Raw genomic sequence first — 24,143 nt, forward strand, 5'->3', positions numbered from 1 at the left:
TTTCAAATTAATGAGCAATTTTATTACCAAGAACACTAAAAAAAAACTATACACAAGTCAAGTGGGAAAAAAGTTCCTCTTTTAACAATTGTCAGGATTGCTTCAAGTTCTCACAAACAGGCTGTAATACAGTACGAGACCACCAGGCGTCGCCAAAGTCACCAAGGCCGCATGCACCCTTGCCGAGATATTTCCTAAAATGGAGATTGGGGTGTCGGCAAAGATTCCGAACGACTCGCAATCTTTTTCTTTTGGTATTTCCCAACCATCTAAGTGACCAATCCACCCAAAATGTCTTTGTGGCGATGCGTGCGTCGGGAACGAGCAAATCATTCCCAAGGCGGCCGTCGGCCATTCCCGACTCGCCAATGACTTCATGACGTCGTCGACCGCTCGCCGTCCGCCGGGCTCAAGTCGACTTCCTGCTGCTGGTCTTGGCGCAGCACCAGCACAAGCTGAACATTCTTGGCGGCAGGAGTGGGATCAGGAGGACCGGCTTCGGGTTCCGGACCGGGACCAGAGACCTCCAGGGGCATGTTGAGCTTGGCGGTCAGCAATTGGATCAACTGCTCGGCGTCCGTCTGCTCTCTGTGCAGGTGGCACACCGATGCAAAGGACCTGCGGGGATGCGGTTGCCACGGCAACAAGGTCAATAGGACGCGACAGCGGGACGTTCCGACCGCTTCCGGGTGGCAAAAGGCGACGCTTTCGTACGCGCCAACGCACGAAGGAAAGCCTTCGTGCGCTTGGACGAGACTAAAGCGATGAGGTCACGCCAGGTCAACCGCGCCCGACGACAGACGAGATTTGCATTTCAACACGCAATTGGGATGGCCGGGCCCAAACGTTAATTTCGCTGGCCAGCAGAGGGCGACAATTGGCCAACATGGCGGCCCCTCACATGGATCCGTTTGTTGCCAACTAAACTAAACTAAACACGGCAGACATCATGGGAGCATCATGGGAGCTTTTTAGCCCCCCCCCCCCAAAAAAAAGTGTCCAAACCTTCTCAAGATGTCCGCGTCCGAAGTCAGCGTGGACGACACCTCGCTGAGCCAGCAGGCCAACATCAGGGCCAGCTGGTCCAGACTCAGACCGTCCAGACCGCCGTGCGCCACCAGCTGCTTCCAGCGGACCTGCAAGCACGCAAAAGGCAACCTTCATCCTGGCCTCGGGTTTTGCGTTTGAGGGCTGCCGTTGTTCAAGTCGGCCGGCCGGCACCCGCCTGCAGGAAGTTGAGGAGGACGGGCTTGACGCAGACGTCCAGCGGCTGCAGGCGGCAGCTGCAGCCGGCGGGGATGAGGACGGCGTGGGTGGAGGCGGCGCTCAGCAGCGCCTTGAACTCGCGGCTGCCGTGACCTCGGTGGACGTCGGCCATCAGCAGCGCTCGGCCCCGCGGCCACACGCGCGGACGCCACACCTGCGGCCACAGAAGGCCGTTTGTGTCGAGGGCTCTTATGTCAGTCGCGACATGATGGCGTCATTCGTACCTTGCGCGTCCACACCTGCAGTCGCCGCGCGTCGCTGAATCCGCCGCATCGCGCCTCCAGCAGCACGTTGCCGGGGAAGCCGTCGGGAAGGGCCGGCGGCGCCCCGGCGAAGAAGAGCACGGGCGGCAGGAAGGTTCCGTCCGACAGCGCCGACAGCACCACCTCCAAGAGGGGCGTCTGCGCCGGTCGGCCCCGCAGCTGGAAGGCCCGCCCGCTGCGCTCGGCGAACAGACGGTCGTCCACGAACACCGACAACTCGTCCATGAAGCCCACGCGGTCCGGACGCAGCGACGCGCTACGGATCTGACGTCCAGCAACGCAACAAAGACAAACAATTATTAGCTTTGATTTTGCCCTCATTTCTGACGCGACCTTCATTCATTGATTCGATTCATCGATCAATCAATCTGCTTTTCGAAAGCCTAACGATCGTCTGCATGTCGGACTTCATTTGAACTTTGCCCTGGTTTTGCTGACAAGGAACAATGTTGAGCTGAATTCAAGACTTTCATTTGGACAAAAGTCATGCTTTGACACCACCTCAGCGGAAACGGAATTTGTCAGAGCGATGGAGGCCCTTCATTTAGGCAAACGTAGTGCTTTGCTGCCGCCTGGCTGAGTGAGCTGAGGAGTTTTCACAGCTCGCGAATATTTGCTTGGATAAAAGTAGTGCTTTGCCAACATCAAGATAAGAATCATCACACGCCAAGCAGAGCATTTTGTGGGCGGGGACTCACCTGCGAGCACAGCGAGAGGACAAAGGCGGCGCTCTTCTCCATGATGACGTCCAAAACTTTGTCGGGCAGGCGTCCGCCGGGGCTGTCGGGCCGCAGACGGCGGCACAGGCGGCGGACGGCGCGGCGGTGGAGCTCGGCCTCGCGCCCGCTCTCGGGCGCCACGCGGGCGCTCGAGAGCAGCAGGACGTCCTCGTTGATGGCCAGCTGCTGCTCGTGGCGGGTCAGCGCCCACATGGCCACGCGCCACTCCCACTCCGCCAGCAGGTGGCCCTCTTGGGGCGGCGGCGGCGGCGGAGAACCAGCAGGAGGAGCCGGCTGGGACGGAAAGAGCGCAGTCGTCGCTCAAGCGTCAGACAAGAGAAGTTGACATTTTGGACAAACGCTCGGTCGGCTGCGTCGCGTCAACTTTCTAAACTCATCGATTCAATCGATCGCACAAGCACGAGGAAAGGAATCAATATGAAAATGCAACAAAAGGTCACATTTGAGGAAATCCCACTTGACTATTTCCACGTCCTCAACGACGCCCGAGCCTCGTTTGAGGACCTCCGTCCGCTTTAAACGTGCAAACAAACGAGAGAGAGAGAGAGAGCGACCAATCGAGAGTTAAAAAGAGAAAAAAAGGAAGAGAAAGAAGAGACGAGTAGCAAGTTCAACAAAGATGGAGACGGGAACAGAAACATGGACACCAAAAAAAAGAAGAAGAGCGAGGGATGAAAAGAAGAAGAGTTCAAGAAGGAAAACTGTTCAAAAGATGCGACGGAAGAAAAACAAAACAAGGAAAAAAGGAAGGAACCAACGAGGCCATTTTTCAAATGGGAGCGAAATGTAACCGTCAACTTGAAAGACGGAGCGACTGTCAACGAACCTTGTGAGCTGGAGGTGGGCGTGGCCTGAGGAACTTGACGCGCATGGCGGCGGGCGAGGGCGCGTCATAGGGGGAGGCCAGCGCTTTGACTGACAGCTGGCGAGGCGGCGCCAGGACGATGGGCACGAAGGAACCTCCTCCTTTTCTTCCTCCTCCTCCTCTTCCTCGCAATGAGCTCGCACGGCTGACAGACAAAAAACAACAATAACAAAATCCAGTGGCGTGTCATTTCCCCGACAACGACGACATTGTTTGAAAGCCGCCAGGAGGGTTAAAGGTCACACAAGTTGAAGATTGGGCAGCCAATCACTCGCTGACATTGTTTTGCATTTGTCTTCAATTGTTGAGGATTTGCGTAGAAACGGATTCAAACGGCAAATCTTAGGCGCGCTTTTTTTGGGTGCGAGTCGGGCAGGCCGTTTTCATTTGTGGATGCAAACGTCGGGGTCACGCTGGTCTGACCTCTACGGCGGCAAAAGGTCACAAAGTCTTGGCTGACGAAAAACGTCCACGAAACCTTCAAAAGAAGCACTTTTTTCCGTTTCCGTGGCGGCGGCGTGCGCTCGTCACCTGACGGACGCGTTCACTTCAAATATCGGATGGAACAAAAACAAACGTGGCCAAAGAGAACGCGAGTGAGAAATGAAGAAAGAGGATTACGTCACGTGGCTGCTGCCGTGACGACGAGCGACAGGAAGTGGCACGGAGAGGGAGGAGGCGGGGCTACCTGTCGGAACGGCAGGTGGGTTCGTCGCGGGTTCCTTCGGTGTCGGAAGCATCTGCAAGGTCACAACATCACATCAGGTGAGCGAGCGCACACGCGGGGGACGTCAACATATGGCCAGCGTGCCATCCTCGCACCGTTGACCGCTCTCAAAAAATTTTTTTTGGGGGGGGGGCCCTTTTGTGTTCCTCACAATGTTGACGTAGTGAAGATGAAGGAGACGCTCCAGTTGGTTTTGCCCACAATGCATTGCCAGCCGGGAAACAAGCGATACACAAATCATTTCAAATGAAATCATCATCATCATCATCATCATCATCAAAATGGCAAAAACCGGCATGAAGAATTCATCCAAGCAGCGTCGAGCTTCACGACGCTTCACGACGCTTCATTCATCAACAAGACATTCGGATTGCTTCTTTTGTCACACGGAAAGAAAACAATGGGGAAATAAAAATGTCATTTCTTGGGGTTGATGTTAAATATAATATTCAAATGCTGCCATGTGGCAACGTGTTAAGTGGTCATGTGACGAGGAGCGACAATGAGATATTGGCCAACTGCCATCTTGTTCATGACATGGAGGCGAAGCCGTTGACCTCTGACCTCTTCCTTCTCGGCTGACTTTGGTTTCCAGCTCGTCATTTGGATTGCGTGCGCAAGTTGAAATGTGCAAAACGAATACGAGGTTGATTTGGAAAACAAATTGAGAAAGAAAAAAGAAAAGAAATCCTCATTTGCATATCATAGCTGCAAAAAAGCGTTCCCGACACGAGACACGGAAACGACAACGTTGGCGTCGCGCTCGCTCGTCGGCTTTTGCTCGTTTTGCCGACATGATGCGAAAAGAAACGCGAGGACATTTTCATGGGCACATTCCAAAGATTCATGTCCAAGCTTTCATTGTGGGGTTAGAAAAAGCAACTTTTGTCTCCCAAGGGGGTTTCGGGCACTGTCCGTCTGTCCCCGGAAGCTCAACAAGGACGTACGCCTTTCGCCATTCACGCATTTGTGAACGTTGCCAGCTTTTAGAATCATCTGCTTCAAAAACATCACTGCAAAAAAAGTGACGGCCTCAAAATGACTCAAGGACCACAATCTCGCCACGGGACTGCAGATCCCGCCCCCCCCCCAAACATCGGCTCGGTATCGTCAGAATTCAGCTTGCGTTACTTTTCAAGGCGACCTTTGACTTGATTGCAATTTGCACGTCTGGACGCGTTGACAAGGCGTTACCTGCCGTCACGCACGCGTGGTCCGGCCGCTGCGCCAGGTGAGCCGCCATCTCGTCTCCGACGTGGGTTACGTAGGAACACCGCGCGCAGCTCAGCTTGTCCTGCAAACTGCGCACGCACGCACATACATCAACACACAAACGCCACAGAGTTGCAATCGAGCGCTGACAAAGCAAAATGTCGCGCAATTGTGTGAAATAAAATGTAAGCACAAAAGGAATCGAGCGTCAACGTGATGATGAGAAACTTTTGGGGATAAGCCAACGTGCGTGCGTGCGTGCGTGCGTGCGTGCTGATGCTCACCGCGCAGGCGACTGGAACATGCTGCGGTAGTGCGGCTTGTTGCCGACGGCGGTGTGGTCACTGCGGGGACGACAGTGGAGTGAGGGTCAAACGGGACGGGACGAGACGCGGAGGTCGCGTTGCACCCACTTGATCATGTGGTTGGCGTAGGCGGTGGAGCAGCATGTGGCGAAGGAACAGAGCGAACAGCGCACGCGAGACGGGAAGTGAGCGCTCAGCTTGCGGACGCACTTCAGACACTCCACGCAGTGACGGGACGGACGCGACGCGCCGTCTTCGTCTTCCTCGCTGGAATGCACGCAAGCAAAAAAAATAAAAAAAAATAAATAAAAAAAAAAAAGAGTCTGCAAACGAATGACCTGCAGGTCGCGCGCGCGTGTGTGCGTGCGTGCGTGCGTCTACCTGCTCAAGTTGGTCAACAGGTGAGCTAAACTCTCCCTTGATTTCATTTGGGGAACTTCCGGCGAGGGCGCCGCCGCCTCAACGTTGACCACCTGCAGCACAAAACGTCATCAACACAAAACTTGACAAGGTCGCAAAGGAATGACAAAAGAAATCATCCCAATCTCGTTGAACGTGGCTTCAAGTGTGACTGAATGCTAACTTTTCAATCATGACTTAGCATTAAGCTAGCGGACTTGACTGAGGAAAGGATTCAACATTTGTGAGTGCGAAATCTGGCGTCTTTTCTGCTGCATGTCTGAGATCAAATTCAACAAAGTCATCAATCCACAACGGACTTGCTGGCTTTTTGCTGTTTTATCAACAACGGCGCTTCTTTTCAGTTGCTCAAAGTGATGCGATGCTGACCCACCATGAGTCAAGCGTCAGCGGGTCAAAGGTCACCGCAGACTTTCAAAAGCACGCACGAGAGGGAACAAAGTCGCACTCGCCTTGCACGCCGTCACGGCTGGACGCGCGGCCTCCTCACGTTTGGCTCCTCCCACCACCGAGTACGTCCTGACGGTCACCTGCGCAGGCGCACGCGTGTCATGAAAGCGGACGTGCAGGTGCGAGGGTGCGCCGGCCGCCTACCTTGGTCCCGGGCTTGATTCCGGTGAGCTGCGTGGGCGTGACGTGCGTTCGGTGGTGCAGCTCGTAATGCTGCTGGCGCTCTTTCACGTGCAGGAAGTGAAGGCGGCACTTCTTGCAGCTCAGCACAAACTTTCTCTGAACACACGCACGCACGCACGCACACGTTTGTTGACGTCAACATGCTTGCTTGTCGCCAATGAATTGTTTAGGTTGTGATTCAACAATGATTGATGAATTTATTTGGGAACTTTTGCAAAAAGTCTTTCCTACTTTCAGTCTCGCATTCAATTCAAAATCCTCGTGTTAGCATTCAAGGCCATCCAGAACCCCCCCCCATAATAGTGCTTTTAATTAAATCGTTTTTCAAAATTGTACAACAATGTCCTTGAGTGTCTACAAAGGCGCTTACAAATATAATGCATTATTATTATTATTATTCCACAAATTTTTGTTTTGATTATTAAGGGGCACTTTCCTTTGATGTGTGTAATATCGCTTGACGTTTGTGAGAAATACAAACGGACACACTCAAAGATTTGCACGTGTGGAGTTGTTGCCAATGAGACCGACGGAGAGGGCCCCCTAGTGGCCAGGAGGGGAAGTGAAGCCGAATGACGGATTGCGTCACCTGATGCTTGGCAAAATGCCGCATGTAGCAGAAGCTGCTGCGGTGAACCTTCAGACAGTACGGACACATCAGGTTCTTGGTGTTGCCGTGAAACTCCTCAAAGTGACTCCACACGTCCGAGTAGAACGAAGACCTGAAGTCGCACACCTGACACGCACACACACAGTTTTAGAGTGAGCCTGCGCAAAAGCAACAATCACGGAGTTGCGACATGGCACAGGTTTGCTTTGTGCGCAGTCGATGTTTACAATGTGAAAGGAAGCAAAGTCATCTCAAGCAAATCCCGTTTGTCAACTTCTAATCATCGGAAAAAGATTCATTTGTGCGCGCGTGCGTGCGTATCCCACCTGGCACACGTAAGGCATCTCCCCGGCCTTGTGCGTGTTCTTCATGTGTTGCAGGAACGAGGGCTCCGTGCGGAAATACAGCTCGCAGATCTCACACTTGGCTGCCGCACAAACACCTTTGTTACACGCCGGCTGACGTGGAATGTGCGTGCGTGCGTGCGTGCGACTGACCGCTGGACACGTGTTGCGTGTGCACATCGTCCGCGTGGCACTTCAGTCTGTAGGGAGAGCTGAAGCGCTGGAAGCAGAGAGGACAAACGGACACCGAAGCCATGTGGCGGTCCTCTTCCACCATCTTGGCGGCGTGCGTCTTCATGTGCCACATCAGCCTGCATGGCGAGGCGGCAAAAGCATCACCTCCATTTTCACACAACAACCACCTTCGGAAAGTCCCGCCAAGGATGTTCACTTCACACGCGTCTGATGCGCTGGATCGGATTTGTTGCTTTGATGCGAATCGGTTAATCATTTGCCAATCAATCAATGATGTCATGGATCAGATGCGCAAAATACTCTGTGCTGCCGCGGTTCGAAACGACAAGCTTTCTCAGCATATCGAGATCCAAATGTTGACGTGTCCCGAAATGGCCGTTAGCATAGCGCCGCCATTTTGGCAGGATAGAAAACGCGTCTGCTGCTTTGAGACTTGAATTGAACAACGATGCTGCGGACCAAAAAGGTTTTCTGTGGAGAGGCTGAAATTTGGAAGATTTGGACCACGTTGCCAAGTGATTACACGCATCGGCTCTCGAAACTTTGATCATCGATCGATGGATTACGGCGCCTGTAAAAAAATCTTCTGCAACACATTTGAATGCAAATGAGACGAGTTTGCGTTTCTCACTGGAGGTTGCTGTGGAGGGTCTGCGGACAGTACAGGCAGCGGTAGAGTCCGGCGTGTCGGCCGTGGTTGTCCACGCGCTCGCTGACGGCGCCGCGTCCGGGGTCGCATCCGTAGTAGAAGTCGTCCACCATGATGATCAGCTTGCCGCGCTCTGGTTCGGGCCGGTTGAGCTGCGGGGAGCCCGGGCGGCGAGCGGGTCCCGGCGAGGGTCCCGGCAGGGCGACGCCGGCCGGATGCGGGGAGGAGGCGGAGTTGACCTTGGTGGGCTGAGGGCAAGAAGAGAAATGGCGTGGCATGGATTACGGCGAGCGTGTGGGTTGGACAGACAGACGGAACTCACGCTGGGCGTGTTGGCCGGCGACTCTTTGGCAGACGGCGACTCTTTGCCGACCGCCAACTCGTTGATGACTGCTGCCGACTCCTTGGCGTCTTGGCCGACCTTCTTGGCTTTGTTCCTCAGGCGCTTCTTGATGTTCTTCTTCTTCCTGATCATCTTGAGCTTGTTGATGCTCTCGGCGACGACGGGACTGCACAGCTGGGCGGGAGGAAATGACGTCGTGGTCATGTTCGAGGTTGTCTCATTTGTCAACACCTCATCACACGGTGGCGTGAGGAGCTGGCGGGCGGGGCTTGTCGCAGGCCCGGGCCGATGAGCGGTTTGTCGCTTTGTGAGGATTGGCTGCTTGCACAATTGAGTCAATGAAGCGCTTTTTCAAGATGAACAACATCAATACTTTTCTTTGGTGAGCATTTCCAAACACAGGCGGGACATTGTGATTTCCTCGATTTACAAAAACCCTTGTTAAATGTTTGAAGACATTTAAGACCTTCACAAGTATTCATCTATGAATCCATCCTCCATTTTGCGTCTGCTCAGCATTCTTTTGATTGAGGCTCATTGGAGCAAATGTGGGTAGTGAAGAATTTGAAAGGGGTCGCCTGCGACTTGCGGGCTCGGGACGGGATGGAGCGATTCCCGAGAGACGGCGCTCGCGAGCTGGTCTCGAGCTTGAACTTACGCAAATGAATCCTCGCAGCTCCGAGACGACTTTGTACTGAGATGAGCAGAGCGCACACTTGAAAGGCCGAGCCGGACCTGAAGACACGCAAGCGCGCGCGCGCGTCAGTCGCGTGCTTTCCGTGCACCTTTGCAAAGCTGTGTGGCACACCTTTTGGAATATATCTTTTGGTGGCCACCTCAGGTCCGGCGGTGTCCTTGGGCGTAGACGAATGCAGCTGAGGCTTCTGGGTAACGGTGCTCTCCTGGTGCTCCTTGAAAACTTGGTGAGCGGCTTGCCCCGACACCACGCCTGAGAGGCCAAATACAAACAAAAGATCAACGCGACCCAAACATCAGCCATCGCCTGGTCGCCGAGCGCTTTCGCGGCGTACCCGTGATGACGGGGGCGCGGTCGGACGGGGGGCGCGACGGCACCGCGTGGACGCTGACGAAGCCGCTGGACGAGCCGCCGGGGTGGAAGCGCAGCCTCAGCTCTGTGCCGCCCCCTGCGGGAGGTTGAGCAGAACGTCACCTGGGCTGCTCGAACCCGCTGGAACTCCTTTTAATTTCAGTCGACTCCAATCGGGATATGGTTTGTGCTTTAGTTTTGGAAAATCAAATCATGTCAACGCTTTTTTTGTAGTCAAACATAAAGAAATGAGACCAATAAAGAAAACAGGCCTTATCCGTCTACATGTGCTCCGCAAACGCCTACAAATGCTACTGTGGATGCTAGCGGTTAGCATGCCAACAAGATGGAATTCTCTCGATTTGACGTTGAGTCGACGACAGCCGCGAGTGCCGATGACCAGCTTGAAGCCGATTTGCCAAAGTGCTGCTTGTCGGCAAGCGGCTTCAACTGAACTCGATCTCAATCCTGATCCCATTTTGGTGTTTCTAATCCGAACCTGAATTTGAAACACGTAAAGCAGACTTTTGGTGAGACTGAAAACAAAAGGAGTGACTTTTTGACTCTTTTTCAAGTGCAAATGCAGAGCAGGAACGCTCCACCGATGAGCTGAGGAATTTTGAGGAATTTCATTCCAAACAGCGAGCGGCGTGTCGTGCACTGACCTGCGGGCAGCAGACGAACGTGGCGACCGTTCACCGAGAAGCCGAGACGAGCGCCTGCCGACTGGACACGGAAGACAAGAATGAAGCGCAAGCTTGCTGATGACGCCGGCGGCTCCTAACGGCAACAAGCGTTACGTTACCCTCGCCGCCTCGCGGCTGCCGACTGACGACGCGGCATGACGGCCGACGTTCGCCAACGGGTCCCCTTCCTCCTCCTCCTCCTCCTCCTCATCATCATCTTCCATCCCAAGCAAGCATGAAAACACACATTTCATGTTGCTGACTTCATGATTACGCCAAATGTGGCCTCCCTTGCAAAGTTCACCTTCATGGTGCGCCGGCGACTCTTCTTCCAACTCCATCGGCACGTGGAAAGGGGCGGCCATCCGCACGCAGAGACACCAGACCTTCGCCGATGACGGGGAGAATTCGGGCTGGGGGGAAAGGGGTCCACAAAGTCAGATACGACCAATCACATGCCGGCTCGCCTGTTTTCTAGCTTTGGTCATGTGACATTTGCAGGCTGAGCCGTGATTGGTTGTTACCCAAGTCTTGAGCAAATGATGCCATTTTCATTGGTAACAAATGGCAAAATGCTTCTTTAATTTTTTTTAAATATTTTTTATAGGTATTCAATGTACATAAAAACAATGGCATTAGTAAATGAAATATAGACAAAATATGAACTTGTTATCGCTGAAAATGGCTTAACAAGTAAAGCATCCCTTTAATTCGTTTTTTTGCCACGCCAGCTGACTGCCACCTGCAAAGTGTGTTTGTGAATATTATTTTGGACATTTTGCATGAGGCCGAGCACGTGGCTTTCTGCAACTACTTTAAGGTCATCGTTATTCAATGTCGTCTGGTTGTGTGTTGAGAGATTGTAAAACAAAACAAAAAATGGAATTAAAAAGATATACTCCGAGTAAAAGTCAGCCCTATAATCTTGTCCGGAAATGGGTAATTTTTTTAATAGTTTGAAAGATTTCTAGCTTTCAGAATGTTTGTCATAGGAAAAGGATGTTAACATCACTGAAACGGTCTTGAAAGATCTGTCTAACAACGCTCGTCTCATTTACTTCAACTCATTCTTAGAAATGTTACACGTGAACTGTACCTAATTTACTGCAATTCAATGTGGAAATTGACCTGACATGCAAGTAAATTGAGATACGAGTTGAGTCACGATTCGAATTCAAACTTGTAAGTCAAGGGAAGGCCAATTAGTCTCCATTGATGACGCCACCAGTCTGAACTGCGAAATGACACAAAGTTGCGCACAAGGTTTTCTTTCAACATTTTCCGTAGGCGATGCGTGGAATCTTTCTGACTCGTGCTACTTTCCGAATGATTGTGCCCAAGGCGTCCCGGTCGCTCGCTGCCTCCCCCCTCCTCCTCCTCAGCCCACCGATGCTAACATGCTAACGAGCTAGCCCGGCATCTCTAATCCAACCAATGCTGTAAACTCTGCAAAACGAGCGTTTCCCAAAAAGTTACTCGTACATTCTCTTACCTTTTGTGTGCCTTTACAGTTTACAAAAAACACTTATTGGAGTAAAACTGTAACCGCAAAGTGTTGTCTTCCTCTAGTAAAGCAAGGAACAGCTCTTTGACTATCTGCTAGTAGTTAGCCGCAGACACTATGCACGCGTGTGTTATGTGTGATATGGCTACTGCCTCTTGTGTATCCTTCCGCCTCTCGTGTCTCAAGCTGTATAAGCCCGTGCACGCTGTCCTGGCGGAGGGATATTGTTAGCTTTGGAAGCTATGCTAACAGTTTGTCACCAGTCAATTCTGAATTTATCCTGCCGACGAAAACAAAAGTTTATCCTCAAACGATAAAACAATGACTTTATACATATCTAATATTGCCACTTGCACAAGTGGGTAAAGGTGTGTTTGTATACAATGTCAGCGTCTTAATTCGTATTTTGTAATAGTTTAGTACAACCCACGTGGTTAGCATAGGCGTAAATAACATTTGTAATATATCATACAAAGTACTCGGGTAAAGCTTATTATTATCTGTTATTCACTAACTATACCTGGTAAGTGACCAAAGCGTAATCATGCACCAAATATACGTGATTACTATCAGCTAGTTTCATTCGCGTTATTACAAACGCTGTGTGTAACCTTCCGCCCCTCCTGCATCAACGACGGGCGGAGGGATATTATTAGCATTGGAAGCTAGGCTAACAGTTGGTCACAAATCTACTCTGAATTTATCCTCCCGATGAAGACAAACTTTATCTTCAACCGACACTACCTATTAAAATAATTACGTATCTTATAAATACGTGTACACGTGGCGAAAAAGTGTGCTTGTGTACAACGTCACTTTGGAATACTGTAATGAAGTCCGATTAACGTGATTAGCATATTGACTTAAATGGCGTTTCTAATTTCCACGTCGTATTAATGTCGTCACTGTCAGCCAAGCCAGTCCTGCTTCAATAATAATAAATCATAAAGTACAAAAACCTCATAGTCCACAGCTGATGGAACCTTTTCAGCAGGAGTAAAACAATGAGCAACTAAGTTAGCAAATGCTAACCATTCTTAGCTATTGTATTGTTTTTAATGTTATCAATGTTTTCTTATGAAAGTCGTATAATGCAAAGAATCGCAAACTGGCGAGGATTTCTTGTTTTTGTATTCAATTGGGGAGTAACAATCATTTCCAGCACTACTCTTTCAACTATTTTATTTGAATTAAGAAGGTCTTATATGTATTCAAAAATGTTGAACCCACATTCGATTTAGACAATGCCACAGTATGACGTTTGAGTAAATGATATATTCAAAAGATTAAACGCATTAATACACAATATGTATGCATAAAATGAGAATCTACTAGTTTCTAGTGAGGGTTGCTTTGTGTTTCATTTTGTCAAACCAATTTAGTAGATGTGTTTACAGCTATAGGTAAGAATTTGTCAACACTAAGTGGAGGAGTGGGAGAAAAAAAAACATATAAATTCCTATTAATTTCGATGGTATTTTCCCGACATCTTCGGTCGAGTTCTGCATTCCCTTTGCTTGTTAGCTAGTAACGGTAGCAAGTTAAACGAGCACTTCCATCGGTTTGTGAACGGAGTTAATAAATAACGCCAGGTGCGGCCAGGTAAAGAAAACGTGTAAAACGTGCGAAAATACTTATATTATATATGTGCAGTCATCAAACAATATACTTATAAATACATGCGAGAATATTTATGGTTACAGATCCATGCTCACTTCAAGCTAGCGGCTACGGGGTCACATGACCGGGACTACGTAATGACGTAAAAGCCTTGCGTCATCATCATAACGAAAGTAATAGTCCCCCCCACCCCCATAATACTAGCAACAAAGTTAAACAATTCGTTGTTGTAATTTTGGTCATTATTATTGCGAAATTTTGTATTCACAACTCCATCATTCAAAACGTCAGTTTTTTTTTTTATGGAAACGAGGCACATTCATAATATTTTCATCATCATTATTATTTTTTAAACTGACCTTCCTTGTTTCCCCCCAAATTATGTAATATATGTGATAATGATTTAATTGTCAGATTGTCTGTATGTTGTTTTGTACATTGGGTTTTTCAACAAAGATTGATTTTTAAAAGATCCAGAGGAACAGCACATATAGCAATAAAATAAAAATAAAATAAAATAAATAAAAGTTAGCCTTCTATTCAGAAACAAAACCTTCATGTCTGGCTTGTTTGGTTGTCTGGTTTAATGTTCCTCCGAGAAGGGAGCCGGAAGCTTTCGGGGAATGTACGTAACCGCGCAAAAACACAACATGCGTCTCCATATTCATCAACGTTACCACGTTAAGTGACTTCAAGCTCCTTGACAGATTTTCAAAGAAAATCAAAGAGCTTGATACAAGAACAAGCAATTTGATTGGTGCTGGAACAGCACTCGTCCCACCCACTGAGTTTGATGGGAGAGAAGGACAGACGCAAATATTTCATGATGCATATTGACTTATGATTCCGAAAAGAGCCTTCAAGATGTTTCAGAAAAGGAAACAAAAAACACACAAAACATCCACTAAAAATAAGCATCGTACCTAATACACATTTAAAATTATTATTATATGTATTATTAGAATTTCATGGAGCAATAAAAAAATATATATTTATATGTTATAGTCAAGTGGAGGCGGAAGTTTTTTCTGGAAACGCTTTTGCTTTTATTTTGAAAAGACTGATGTGAACGCCGTTTCATTTTCTCGCTCGATGTGACGCTCTGGAAGCGAACGATCAATCTGCCTAAAAAACAAAACAAAACAAAACAAAACACGAAATGGACAAACGTCGGCAGTTAGCTTCACGTTTAGAGAACGACTCCAACATTGAAGGTTTGTGTTCTACCTTTTTTTTCTTTTTTTTTACCGACGTGGGGGCGAAGCTAAAGCTGAACTGTTAGCACGAGCTAGCTACTATTACGATGTGTCGCCATAAAACAAAACAAAAAACCTGAAGACGAAATCGCAACACATAATATGCAGTGTGACATCACTGTGTGTCTGGATGCTTGGAAATGATGAGAGAGAGAGCGAGAGAGAGAGGGAGAGAGAGAGAGAGAGGGAGCAAATCAAAACAAAAGAGTGGGTTAGGGTTATGAGCAACAGTTGAGTGTGTTGCATTTATCACATTGATATCCTGCTACAGAGAACACCAGCATTTCTTTCTGCATGAAGAAAAACATTTTCCAGTGTGAAAAAAGAGGCTCGCTTTCAAATCACTGACGGTCGAGTGGAGTCGTCTTCGTATTTGCCAAATGAAAGCTAAACTCCAAAAAAGCAGCTGCAGTCAACGTCAGCTTCAACTTCTGACGCCGTTGGAAGCGGCCAGCCTGGCCAGCCAGTTTGTTTGGGCTTGCGTTTGAGCAGCACGTGTTCAATCAAATGTCTTTTTTCTTTGCTTGGCTTTGTCCACCATTTGTTGCATCAAATTCACAAGACGTCTTTGGTTTTCACCTTGACAGGATTTGGAATTGACAAGTTTTTGTTCTGTTCTTCTTGAAGGAAAAAGTCAGCATGTGCGGTCTCCGCTGTTTGTTTCAGCGTTGCCGCCGGACGTGCTGAAAGTGGTCGTTGGCGTAGACCAGCAGCGGGAGCCGCAGCCCCCCCGCATCAAAGAGGAGGAGGACCGCGCCGGCCGAAGCCACTCGGACCGCGCCGGCGCCGGCCGAAGCCACTCGGACCAGCGAGCGGATTCCGACGACTCCGAGGAGGACGCGTGGCCGGCGCGGCACGGCGGCGCCGCCAAAAAGCGCTTGAGCTGCCCTCGGTGCCTCCAGAGCTTCGACAACAAGTACCGGCTGGTGCGCCACACCAGGACGCACACCGGCGAGCAAATCCTCTGCGCCGCGTGCGGCAAAAACTTCTCCAGTAAGAGCAACCTGCGCACGCACATGAGGACGCACTCGGGCGAGAAACCCTTCACCTGCTCCGTGTGTGGCAGAGGTTTTGCCGTCAAGCGCTACCTGGTGTCCCACATGCGCACTCACACGGGAGAGAAACCGTACTCCTGCTCGCTGTGCGGCTCAGGCTTCAGCTACCGCATGTCGCTGGTTCTCCACACCCGGACGCACACGGGGGAGAAACCCTTCTCCTGCTCCGTTTGCACCAAACGCTTCTGCCAGAAAGGGCAGCTGCGCGCGCACGCCAGGACGCACACCGGCGAGAAACCCTTCCCCTGCTCCTTCTGCCCAAAGACTTTTTCCGAGCGGGGCCACATGATCTCGCACCTGCGCTCGCACACGGGCGACAAGCCGCACCCGTGCCCGCTGTGCGGCAAAACCTTCGCCACCAAGAGGAACGTCAGCATCCACGGCAGGACGCACACCGGCGAGACGCCGTTCGGCTGCGGCCATTGTCTCAAGCGATTCCCGCACAAGTACCAGATCGGCAGACACAAGTGCGCCCGCGCGCACTAGCGGAAGTGCCGGACATCCGGGAGTCGGAATTGTTGGCGCCATCCCGATGTCGTAAAAGGGGGAACATTTGAAGAAAAGGAAGAAGAAAACGACGACAGCATTGCCGCGCGCAAACCTTTTTGCCGTAGCAGAATTACGACCTCAGCTGATGAGTATTCATTGGAAATGTTTTCATTTTCTTTCCTTCGTTTGAACATTGGATGTTAAGGTTGCATGTTTAGAAGGATTTCACCTCAAACATAAACATACAAATGTTGCTTTGAAAACAGTAATAGCTCTAAAGAAACAACTCATGAGAAAACAAACTGCCAAAATCCTAGAGCTGCTTTGAATCGCATTTCAACTTCAAATACACTATCCTGCATGAAGCACTTCAGAACAATGTATTACAGCTCTAACATCACTTTAAATATATATATATATATATATATATATATATATATATATGTCAATAAAAGCAAGGGTTCTCTCCCCAATTGAACACCGTCTATTTCTTGAAATGGTCTACTTGGGCTCCCTCTAGTGGTCAGCGAAGCGGAATGAAACTTTCCGATCATGTTCAATTTTGGATTTCGACCTGATTTGCATTCTTTAGGAATGGTTTGTTTGAAACCTTTATTGATTTTTTGTTGTTTTCAAATCAATCAATCAACGATTCAATTCAAGTGCGCAGTGTTGATGATCAAACTGCATCATGTTATTGTCTTGAACTTCATTTTAGATCCATTTCGGGATATCTAACATGACTTTTTTCTTTTCAAATCTTTGTCGACATTTATTTGGCTCCTCCCCCCAACTCATGTGCAATACATTTGAAAATGCTATTGAAGTATGTTTTGTGAATCTTTTTTTTTTTTTTTTGCACAGGGTTAAAGTTCAAACCGCCTTCTAATAACATGGAATGCATTTTTGACATCAATTCTCAAGTCTCACTTTGTCTTATTTGTTTGTGCGAATGAACGTCGATTTTCCTGCTTGCTCGTCTCCACTCGCGTGACGTCACATCACGTCCAACTTGAAGCCGCCGAGGATGCTTGGACGTATTTCATTTCCTCAAACGCTCCCAAACCTTTTTTCTCCCTTTCGATGCAGTCGCGAGCCACGCGAGGATGAGCGTGAAAATGGACGCACGGAACCTTTGAAAGCGACCAACAAACAAGCCAGCGGATGTGGCTCCAACTCGGGCCTGCAAATGAATCAGCATTTGCTATTGGAAATTATGGCGACACCTAGCGGTCAACTTGGCGACCTACATCATGTAGCAAACGCCTCTTCGAAGAAAAGTCTTTTTTTTTTTTTTTGAGTGCACATTTGTGAGGTGACAGTTGAGTTGCCTTCCTTTCCTTTCGCGTGCGCGTTCTTTTGGGGCCTGAAACGTTTGCTGCGTGCAAGAATTTGCGAATGAGTCACTTGACTTGGCTGGCGCGAGGCCCCGCCTCCTGCGCGCAGTGCGCACGCGCGGCCTCACCTGCCTGCCTGGGTGTGTCCGCCGAGAAGCGACGACCTGGTTGTGCATTTTCTTCTCCGCTTCACGACGACCATGACGGCGACCACCATCCTTGCGCTCCTGCTCGCCTTGTCGGGTAAGCGCTCGCTCGCTCGCTCGCGCGCTCACTTCCGGTGGCGCGTGCAGGTGAGCGACGACGCCACGTCCGGTTCGGTCCGACTGACCCGCAGGATTCCCCCTCTCCTCCTCCTCCCCTCCCCTCCCCCTCCGCAGGATGGCGGCTCGCGGAGGCGCGCGACATTCTGCCGCCGGGCCCCCTGGACGCCGTGGTGGGGAACAACGTGACCCTGACGACCCTCCTGAAGGCCCCCGAATACGCCTTCATCATCTGGTCCTTCAATAACGGCAGCGAACAGAGACACGTCGCCACCTTGGGCCCAACCGGACTCACGGTGAACGAGCCCTACCAGGGGCGCGCGTCCGTGGACGCCGAAAGCGGCGCGCTTCGGCTGAGCGCGCTCACGTCGGCCGAGAGCGGAGACTTCAGCCTGACCGCCGTCGCCCAGAGCGGCGAGACCCAAACCGCCGAGATTGGCCTGCGCGTGCTCGGTGAGTCCAGCGCATCACGTGCGCGAGAAATTCCGGGTCACTTCGGGGCGACCGGCCGTGACGTCAGCTTGTTGGACTTCCGCGACAAGTCGAGCCTCGTCGGTGCAAACGAAAATCCTTCTTTTGCTCTCAAGTGGCCCCGAAGACGCCAAAAGCAAAAGCAACCGCCATTTTTCTTTGCATGCGGACGGAAGGCGAGAATTTGCATGATGACAACTCACTCGAGTCATGAAAAGTTACGCAAGTGGGAAAAGGGTCACGTGACGTGAATGGGATCCATTCCACCTTGCAAAGTTGGACCGAACAAAAGGAAGCGATTCAAATGGTTTTCCCGAGCCGCTTCCATTCATTTGCAAGACACACAAAAGCAATGACGTGCTTGCTTTGGCGAAGCGGAAACATTTGACAACTTTCCAAACTCAAACTTCACGTCGAGCGCACGCGATTCAGCATCTTGACATTTATTGATCACATTTTTGTCTTTTGTCTGTTCTTGTCCGACGTCAAAATAATCATCCGACAGATCTTGCCATTGAATTAAGAAGAGATTCAAAACGATCGCAAGAAAAAATGCATTTGGCGGATTTTTCCCGTAAAATACAAAATATGACGACGCGTACACCAAAAATAGTTTGCTCAAAAATTGAAACGCGCGAAAGCCAAACTCCATTCAATCGAGTGCAACAGATTCCAAATCCATTTCCTTGGCGGAGGTATCTGTGCGCTTGCTTTTGCCATTCAGGGAACGCAGGGTGCGGCCCCTCTCCTCACACCGAGTGGGGCTGGGGGGGGGAGGGGGCGTGTCCTTGCGCCCAACCTTTTCCCTCCATTGCCACGACGTCATCTCCTGCGCCTGACCGCACCCCTTTCACGCTACTTTAAGACAGCGACTCTTGAAATTGAAATTGTTGATGTCAAAACATCGTTTCAACGACATCAACAATTTCAATCTCTTCCAAAAGTTCACGGACGTTAACGCGGATTTCAAATCCATCTTTTATGGGCCGTCAGGTTGTCGGAAAAGGTCGACGGCCATATTGAACGCATCGCCATAATCAGCATGTCGGACCCATTTGTGACCTTCCAAACGTGCGCACGTTCGTGAGGAAATCAACGGTTGTGGACATCACTTCCTGTTGCAGAGCCCGTGACCAGCGTGACGGTGAGCGCAAACATGGCGGAGGCGCTGGAGCACAACAGCACGGTGGTCCTGACCTGCGCCGCCAAAGGGTCCTTCCTCAAGTTCACGTGGCTCAAAGGCACCGCGCCCGTCGTCCCCGACCGCCGCCTGTCCATCGTGGAGGTCAGAGGTCGCGGCCGCTCGGCATCCCCGCCGCCGTGGCGCCTCAACTCCCGCGACCTCAACCCCCGCTGGTGTTTTCCCGTCAGGGCGAGGCGAGCAGTCAGCTGACCGTCGCCGGCGTCCTGCGCAGCGACCTGACGCCGGCCGTGGTCTGCAGCGTCGCCAACAAGCTGGAGACGGAGAAGAGCGCCCCCTTCAGCTTGCCTGTCCACTGTGAGTACCGCCACCGCCAGAACCGTGCGGCTCGTCACGTGACCCCGCGACCCCGCGCCCGTCGTAAGCTGACCTCCTGCCCTGCGGTGTCCAGACGGTCCGGACGAGGTGACCATCACGCCGTCCGAGCCGTCGGCGTGGGTGCGCGCCGGCTCCGATTTCAACCTGACGTGCAGCACGCGCTCCGGCCCGCCCGCCACCTTCACCTGGTACCAGAACCAGACCCTGATGGACGCCAGCGGGCCGGTTCTGCCGCTGCAGGCCGTGCAGCGGCGCCCCCTGGCGCAGCACATGAGCCAGTACACGTGCAGAGCGAGGAACGCCAAGACCGAGCGGGTCGTCGCCTCGCGCGCCGCCTCCTTCGCCGTCATAGGTGAGTCTGCACGCACGCACACACCTGCTCAGTGGCCCCTCCCTCCTCATCTTTCCTGCTTGTGTAAACCTGCTCAACAAGTGCTACTGTTTGTGTTGGTGTGTATTGTGTGTGCGTGGGTGGGGGCGGGGGGGGGGGGTCTTCAATTCTGCCCTGAAGAGTTTCACTCTTTTCTTTGTGTGTGCTTCAATGCACGCGCGCTCACAATCTTCTTTCCTACCCAACAACGCCGTTACACTCGCACTACTGCATTGATAACTATAACTATATATATATATATTAGGAGTGTAAGGGTTCACAAAATCCGCGGTCGGGTCGGGTTTCGTGCTGTGGGTTTTCGGTTCAGTGAAGTTGGCGGTCGGAAAAGGTGTTGTTTTTCTTTGCTGCTTTTTCTTACGCACGATGAGCAAAACACCGGCTCAGGGTTTTAGAGTGACTTTTTAGAATTATGCATTTCATTTGATAATAGCATAATAGCATAATAGCATGGAGCACCACAGGGCGGGGTTGGGCTAGCTGCTCGCTACATGCTAGCATGGAATATGCTCCCGTTTCAAACATGAACGGAGCGATTTGTCATTGCCAGATTCGTCGGATGGACGAAAAGCTTGCTTTGGATCAATAAAGACTCGATCGGCAGCAATTTCTCAGGAAGCTAACGCCGGTCGCACCCGAGAAGCTTTACCCGACAAGTCGCGTCGCTAGGATAGGACGCATATTTCGTGACGGGCGTCGTAACCATGGACGGCGCCGTGTTGGTGTCGCGTCGCTGGGAGTCCGGAGGCGCTCCCATCCCAGCATGCTTTGCGGCGCGATACGTGTACATAGAACAACAACAACATTAGCCTATGCTAATGGTGATTAGCATTAGCATGCTAGCAATGACCACAAGCTCCCCTTTAGCTTCTCACGCGATGCATTTTCTTTATTTTCATGGCGATTTATTGACATGACCGATTCTCACTGACGGCGTCAAAACGATCAATGAACACACGTGCAGTTATGCAGATGAAATCATTGAAAACGTGTTTTCCATTGCGACCCGTTTGTAAAAATGTCCAAAGTTGGTATGTAAACGTTGTGGCGCGTTTGTTGCGTTGCCAGAGGCGGTGTCGGGCGTGCAAATGAGCAAGCCGGCCGAGGGCGCCGTCCTCCTGGCCGGCAACGGCTCGGCAAACCTCAGCTGCCGGGCGGCGGCGGGCGCCGTCACCAGCCGCACGTGGCTGAAAGACGGCCGGCCCCTGGAGGCGGACGGCGGCCGCGTGACCACGGCGCCCGACGGATCCTGGATCAGCTTGGCGCCGCTGCACAAGGACGACAACGGCCGCTACGAGTGCCGCCTCGCCAACGCCGTCAGCGCGGAGACGGCCCAATACCAAATGGTCATCAACTGTGAGTGCAAAAAGATTCCTTTGTTGCGAAGAAATGTGCAGTGAGTTGAAAAGCCGTTGGGATCATGGGCGGGTCTTGGGGAAGAGGCCCCGCCCCCGAGCCCCAAAAGTTGTGGAATTTTTGTGGTTCCACCGGCATCGCTTTTTTTTCCTGCAGTCGGTCCCGAGGCGGTGACGGTGAGCGGCGAGAGCGCGGTGGAGGTGCGCGACGCCGTCACCCTTCGCTGCTCGGCCGCCTCCGTGCCGCCCGCCAACTTCACGTGGAAGTTCAACGGCACGCTGACCGACGTCAAGACGGCCACGTACGCCATCGCGGAGGCCGTCTACAAGAACACGGGCGCGTACATGTGCCAGGCGCGCAACGTGGTCACCGGCAAGAACGCCGCCTACACGCACAACCTGTCCGTCAAAGGTGAGACCGGCCGGCGCTCACTTCCTGTGCCGGCCTTACCGCCGTTTGCCGCCCGGGTCCGTTGGTGCGCTTGCGTGTGCCGCAATCCACCCTCGCCTCTTTGCTGATTGGCCGTTCCTGCGCAGAGGAGGGCGCGCTGGACGAAGGGCTGTCGGACGGCGCCATCGCCGGAATCGTCATCGGCGTCCTGGCCGCTTTGGGCGTCGCCATCGGTCTGGTCATGTACTGCAGACAGAAAGTGCCGTAAGTACACGCACCGCATTCACATTGTGTCCAATTCGTCGCCATCAACGTTTGTTGGGAATTTGCGTGTCATGTGACGTCCCGTGGTGTGCTTGCTGTTGTACGTTTGCTCCAACTTCCCTCGCCACAATCGTCACAAGCTGCTCCACAGCATTCCTTGCAGGAAGTGCACGTCCACACCTTGTTGCGCGCGCACACACAAAGTACACATCTGCTCATTTCATGTCTTGCTCAACTTTATCCCGTGTGTGTGCTTAGGGTGGAGTCGCCGTACTAGCGAGCGTCGCGCACACGGCTGGTAAGTCCTTCGTACACGCGCATGTATGCATGAAATTTGATTAGCAGCGACGTTTGGTTGCCACGGTTACCATTCAGTTAGGTGCGTGCGTGCGTGCGTGCGTGCGTGCGTGAAGCTGACCTCGTGTGTGTCGCACGCCATTCACGAGGTGGTCATAGCGTCCACGGTGGACAAAACTAGCAACAACACTTGCTGGTCCCCGATGGACCGCTTCTGACCCGCGAGCTGAACACACACACACACGCACGCTGGGTTTACATGTCTCGTGGGGACATCTGGTTGACGCCATGCATTTCCGAGACCCTTACACTAACCCAATTCAAACCCAAACTCAAAAACCAGGTTTTGCCTCGTGGGGACCACCCAAATGTCCTTACAAGGACGCGCGGTCCCCACAATGATAGTAAAAACCCAGAAAATGGTCCCCATGATGTGATCTAAACCCGCCCGCACGCACACACATCCTAAAGAAATCCATGTCATGACGCGTGTGTGCGTGTAGGAGATTCCTGTCCCAAGATCGGACCTCGTGGCTTTCCCGTGACGTCGCCACGCGGGACGCAGCGCTGGCTGATGGCGCTCGCCACCAGTCGGACGCCTTGTTTGGCGGTTCGAATCTCCTCCCATCCTCATTTGTCGCCACTCGTCTCTTTGTTGCCTTCAACACGCCTGCCTGACCGCCTTGTGAAACCCCGCCCACCCCGGTGATTTGCGCACACCCACAACAGCTCAAACGGCAGCAACTCCCAGGCTGACCACGCGCGCACACGCACACGCACACGCACACACGCAATATGGCTGCCCTTCCTTCCAAGGCTCCGTTAACATGCCGTCGATATTTGCAAACATTGTGGACGGGCGGTTTCTCCCGTCTCCATGGAAACGGCGACACACACGCGCACACACAACGTCAGGACGCAAATTGACATCGTTTGTAATTTTCAATCCAAGAAATTATTTTCGTATGACTTCACACCCAAAGCGCCATCTTTGTTCCCCTCCGCTCGCTTCTTTCTGCTGGATTGTGCGGAAGACGCACACGCTAATACGCACGCACGTGTGTGTGCGTGCGTGCGTGCGCGCATAGATACACACACGATGACGGATTTTGGCCCCGGGGACAGAAAAGATGGCCGCCACCCATGCAAGCGCTTCCTGTATTGCAATCACATGCGGGAGACAAAAACAGAAGGTGCGGAGCACATCGTGTTCCGAGGGACGACCTCGACCCGACAGCGTTTTCAAATACGCGACAATTCGGACAAAATTCGCCGTTCGACTGCATGTAAAGCGAGTCAAACGCGCACGCGCGCGCACGTCAAGAGCTGTCTTCCGGGAATGTGAGGACGAGTCTGGACCAGCCCCGGTGGGCGGGGCCCAACTGTGACTTTTGGCGGTAAAAGAGCTTTCATGATGTTTTTGTCCATTTGCTGCGTGTGCGCGTGCGCGCTCAAGTATTTATTCTGCGAAAAGTGGAGCTGAAGGTCACCGCAGGTCACACGCACCCTCGTTAGCTCATTAGCGTGGCGTGTTTTGCATCAGCTGTCAATCGAGGCGTTTGCTCGCATGCTGCGACGTGCGGCGAGCGAGCAACATTTTTGGCCTTCTTACTTTGTTCAATTTTTTT

General features: G+C 51.6%; 3 protein-coding genes across 4 annotated transcripts; 2 read left to right on the plus strand and 1 right to left on the minus strand.

Annotated features, from left to right (window-relative positions):
* On the minus strand, positions 1 to 20,170 carry pogza (pogo transposable element derived with ZNF domain a). The gene is made up of 27 exons (XM_086063310.1): positions 19,436 to 20,170; positions 18,105 to 18,279; positions 17,696 to 17,991; positions 10,611 to 10,719; positions 10,426 to 10,523; positions 10,286 to 10,346; positions 9,604 to 9,717; positions 9,381 to 9,521; positions 9,231 to 9,307; positions 8,552 to 8,746; positions 8,212 to 8,477; positions 7,539 to 7,696; positions 7,368 to 7,468; positions 7,021 to 7,167; positions 6,393 to 6,527; positions 6,251 to 6,328; positions 5,760 to 5,851; positions 5,487 to 5,645; positions 5,358 to 5,417; positions 5,056 to 5,162; positions 3,823 to 3,874; positions 3,096 to 3,279; positions 2,228 to 2,542; positions 1,491 to 1,793; positions 1,226 to 1,420; positions 1,006 to 1,136; positions 1 to 618 (listed from the first exon to the last, which is right to left on the minus strand). Exons 1-27 carry the CDS (start codon positions 20,168 to 20,170, stop codon positions 375 to 377), a joined length of 4,728 nt encoding a protein of 1,575 aa, XP_085919436.1. The 3' UTR covers positions 1 to 374.
* LOC147157286 (uncharacterized) lies at positions 14,501 to 16,683 on the plus strand. Of its 2 annotated transcripts, none has more exons than XM_086063040.1 (2): positions 14,501 to 14,644; positions 15,314 to 16,679. In XM_086063040.1, the coding sequence occupies exons 1-2, from the start codon at positions 14,590 to 14,592 to the stop codon at positions 16,225 to 16,227; spliced, it is 969 nt and encodes a 322-aa protein (XP_085919166.1). In that variant the 5' UTR covers positions 14,501 to 14,589; the 3' UTR covers positions 16,228 to 16,679. The 2 variants fall into 2 exon arrangements, with proteins under 2 accessions (XP_085919166.1, XP_085919167.1); XM_086063041.1 differs by having other exon boundaries at positions 14,507 to 14,644; positions 15,353 to 16,683.
* On the plus strand, positions 17,643 to 23,167 carry LOC147157287 (cell adhesion molecule CEACAM20-like). Its single transcript, XM_086063303.1, has 10 exons — positions 17,643 to 17,810; positions 17,948 to 18,283; positions 19,426 to 19,586; positions 19,673 to 19,799; positions 19,894 to 20,172; positions 21,277 to 21,564; positions 21,721 to 21,975; positions 22,101 to 22,218; positions 22,477 to 22,516; positions 23,019 to 23,167. The coding sequence occupies exons 1-9, from the start codon at positions 17,768 to 17,770 to the stop codon at positions 22,493 to 22,495; spliced, it is 1,626 nt and encodes a 541-aa protein (XP_085919429.1). The 5' UTR covers positions 17,643 to 17,767; the 3' UTR covers positions 22,496 to 22,516; positions 23,019 to 23,167.
* The last annotated feature ends 976 nt before the right edge of the window (positions 23,168 to 24,143 follow it).

The sequence above is a fragment of the Leptonotus elevatus genome, chromosome 19 (assembly GCF_054856555.1).
Source record: "Leptonotus elevatus isolate MCC_2025b chromosome 19, RoL_Lele_1.0, whole genome shotgun sequence".
Taxonomy (NCBI): domain Eukaryota; kingdom Metazoa; phylum Chordata; class Actinopteri; order Syngnathiformes; family Syngnathidae; genus Leptonotus; species Leptonotus elevatus.

Excerpts from the sequence above, each read along its gene's own strand:
- LOC147157286 (XM_086063040.1), top strand. The coding sequence starts at position 14,590 with ATGGACAAACGTCGGCAGTTAGCTTCACGTTTAGAGAACGACTCCAAC. Across the intron at positions 14,645-15,313 it reads GAACGACTCCAACATTGAAG|GAAAAAGTCAGCATGTGCGG; the intron begins GTTTGTGTTCTA and ends TTCTTCTTGAAG.
- LOC147157287 (XM_086063303.1), top strand. The coding sequence starts at position 17,768 with ATGACGGCGACCACCATCCTTGCGCTCCTGCTCGCCTTGTCGG. Across the intron at positions 21,565-21,720 it reads ATACCAAATGGTCATCAACT|TCGGTCCCGAGGCGGTGACG; the intron begins GTGAGTGCAAAA and ends TTTTTCCTGCAG. Across the intron at positions 21,976-22,100 it reads GCACAACCTGTCCGTCAAAG|AGGAGGGCGCGCTGGACGAA; the intron begins GTGAGACCGGCC and ends GTTCCTGCGCAG.
- pogza (XM_086063310.1), bottom strand. The coding sequence starts at position 20,170 with ATGACGGCGAAGGAGGCGGCGCGCGAGGCGACGACCCGCTCGGTCTTG. Across the intron at positions 5,646-5,759 it reads CTGTTGACCAACTTGAGCAG|CGAGGAAGACGAAGACGGCG; the intron begins GTAGACGCACGC and ends CGTGCATTCCAG. Across the intron at positions 1,137-1,225 it reads TCCTCCTCAACTTCCTGCAG|GTCCGCTGGAAGCAGCTGGT; the intron begins GCGGGTGCCGGC and ends GCGTGCTTGCAG.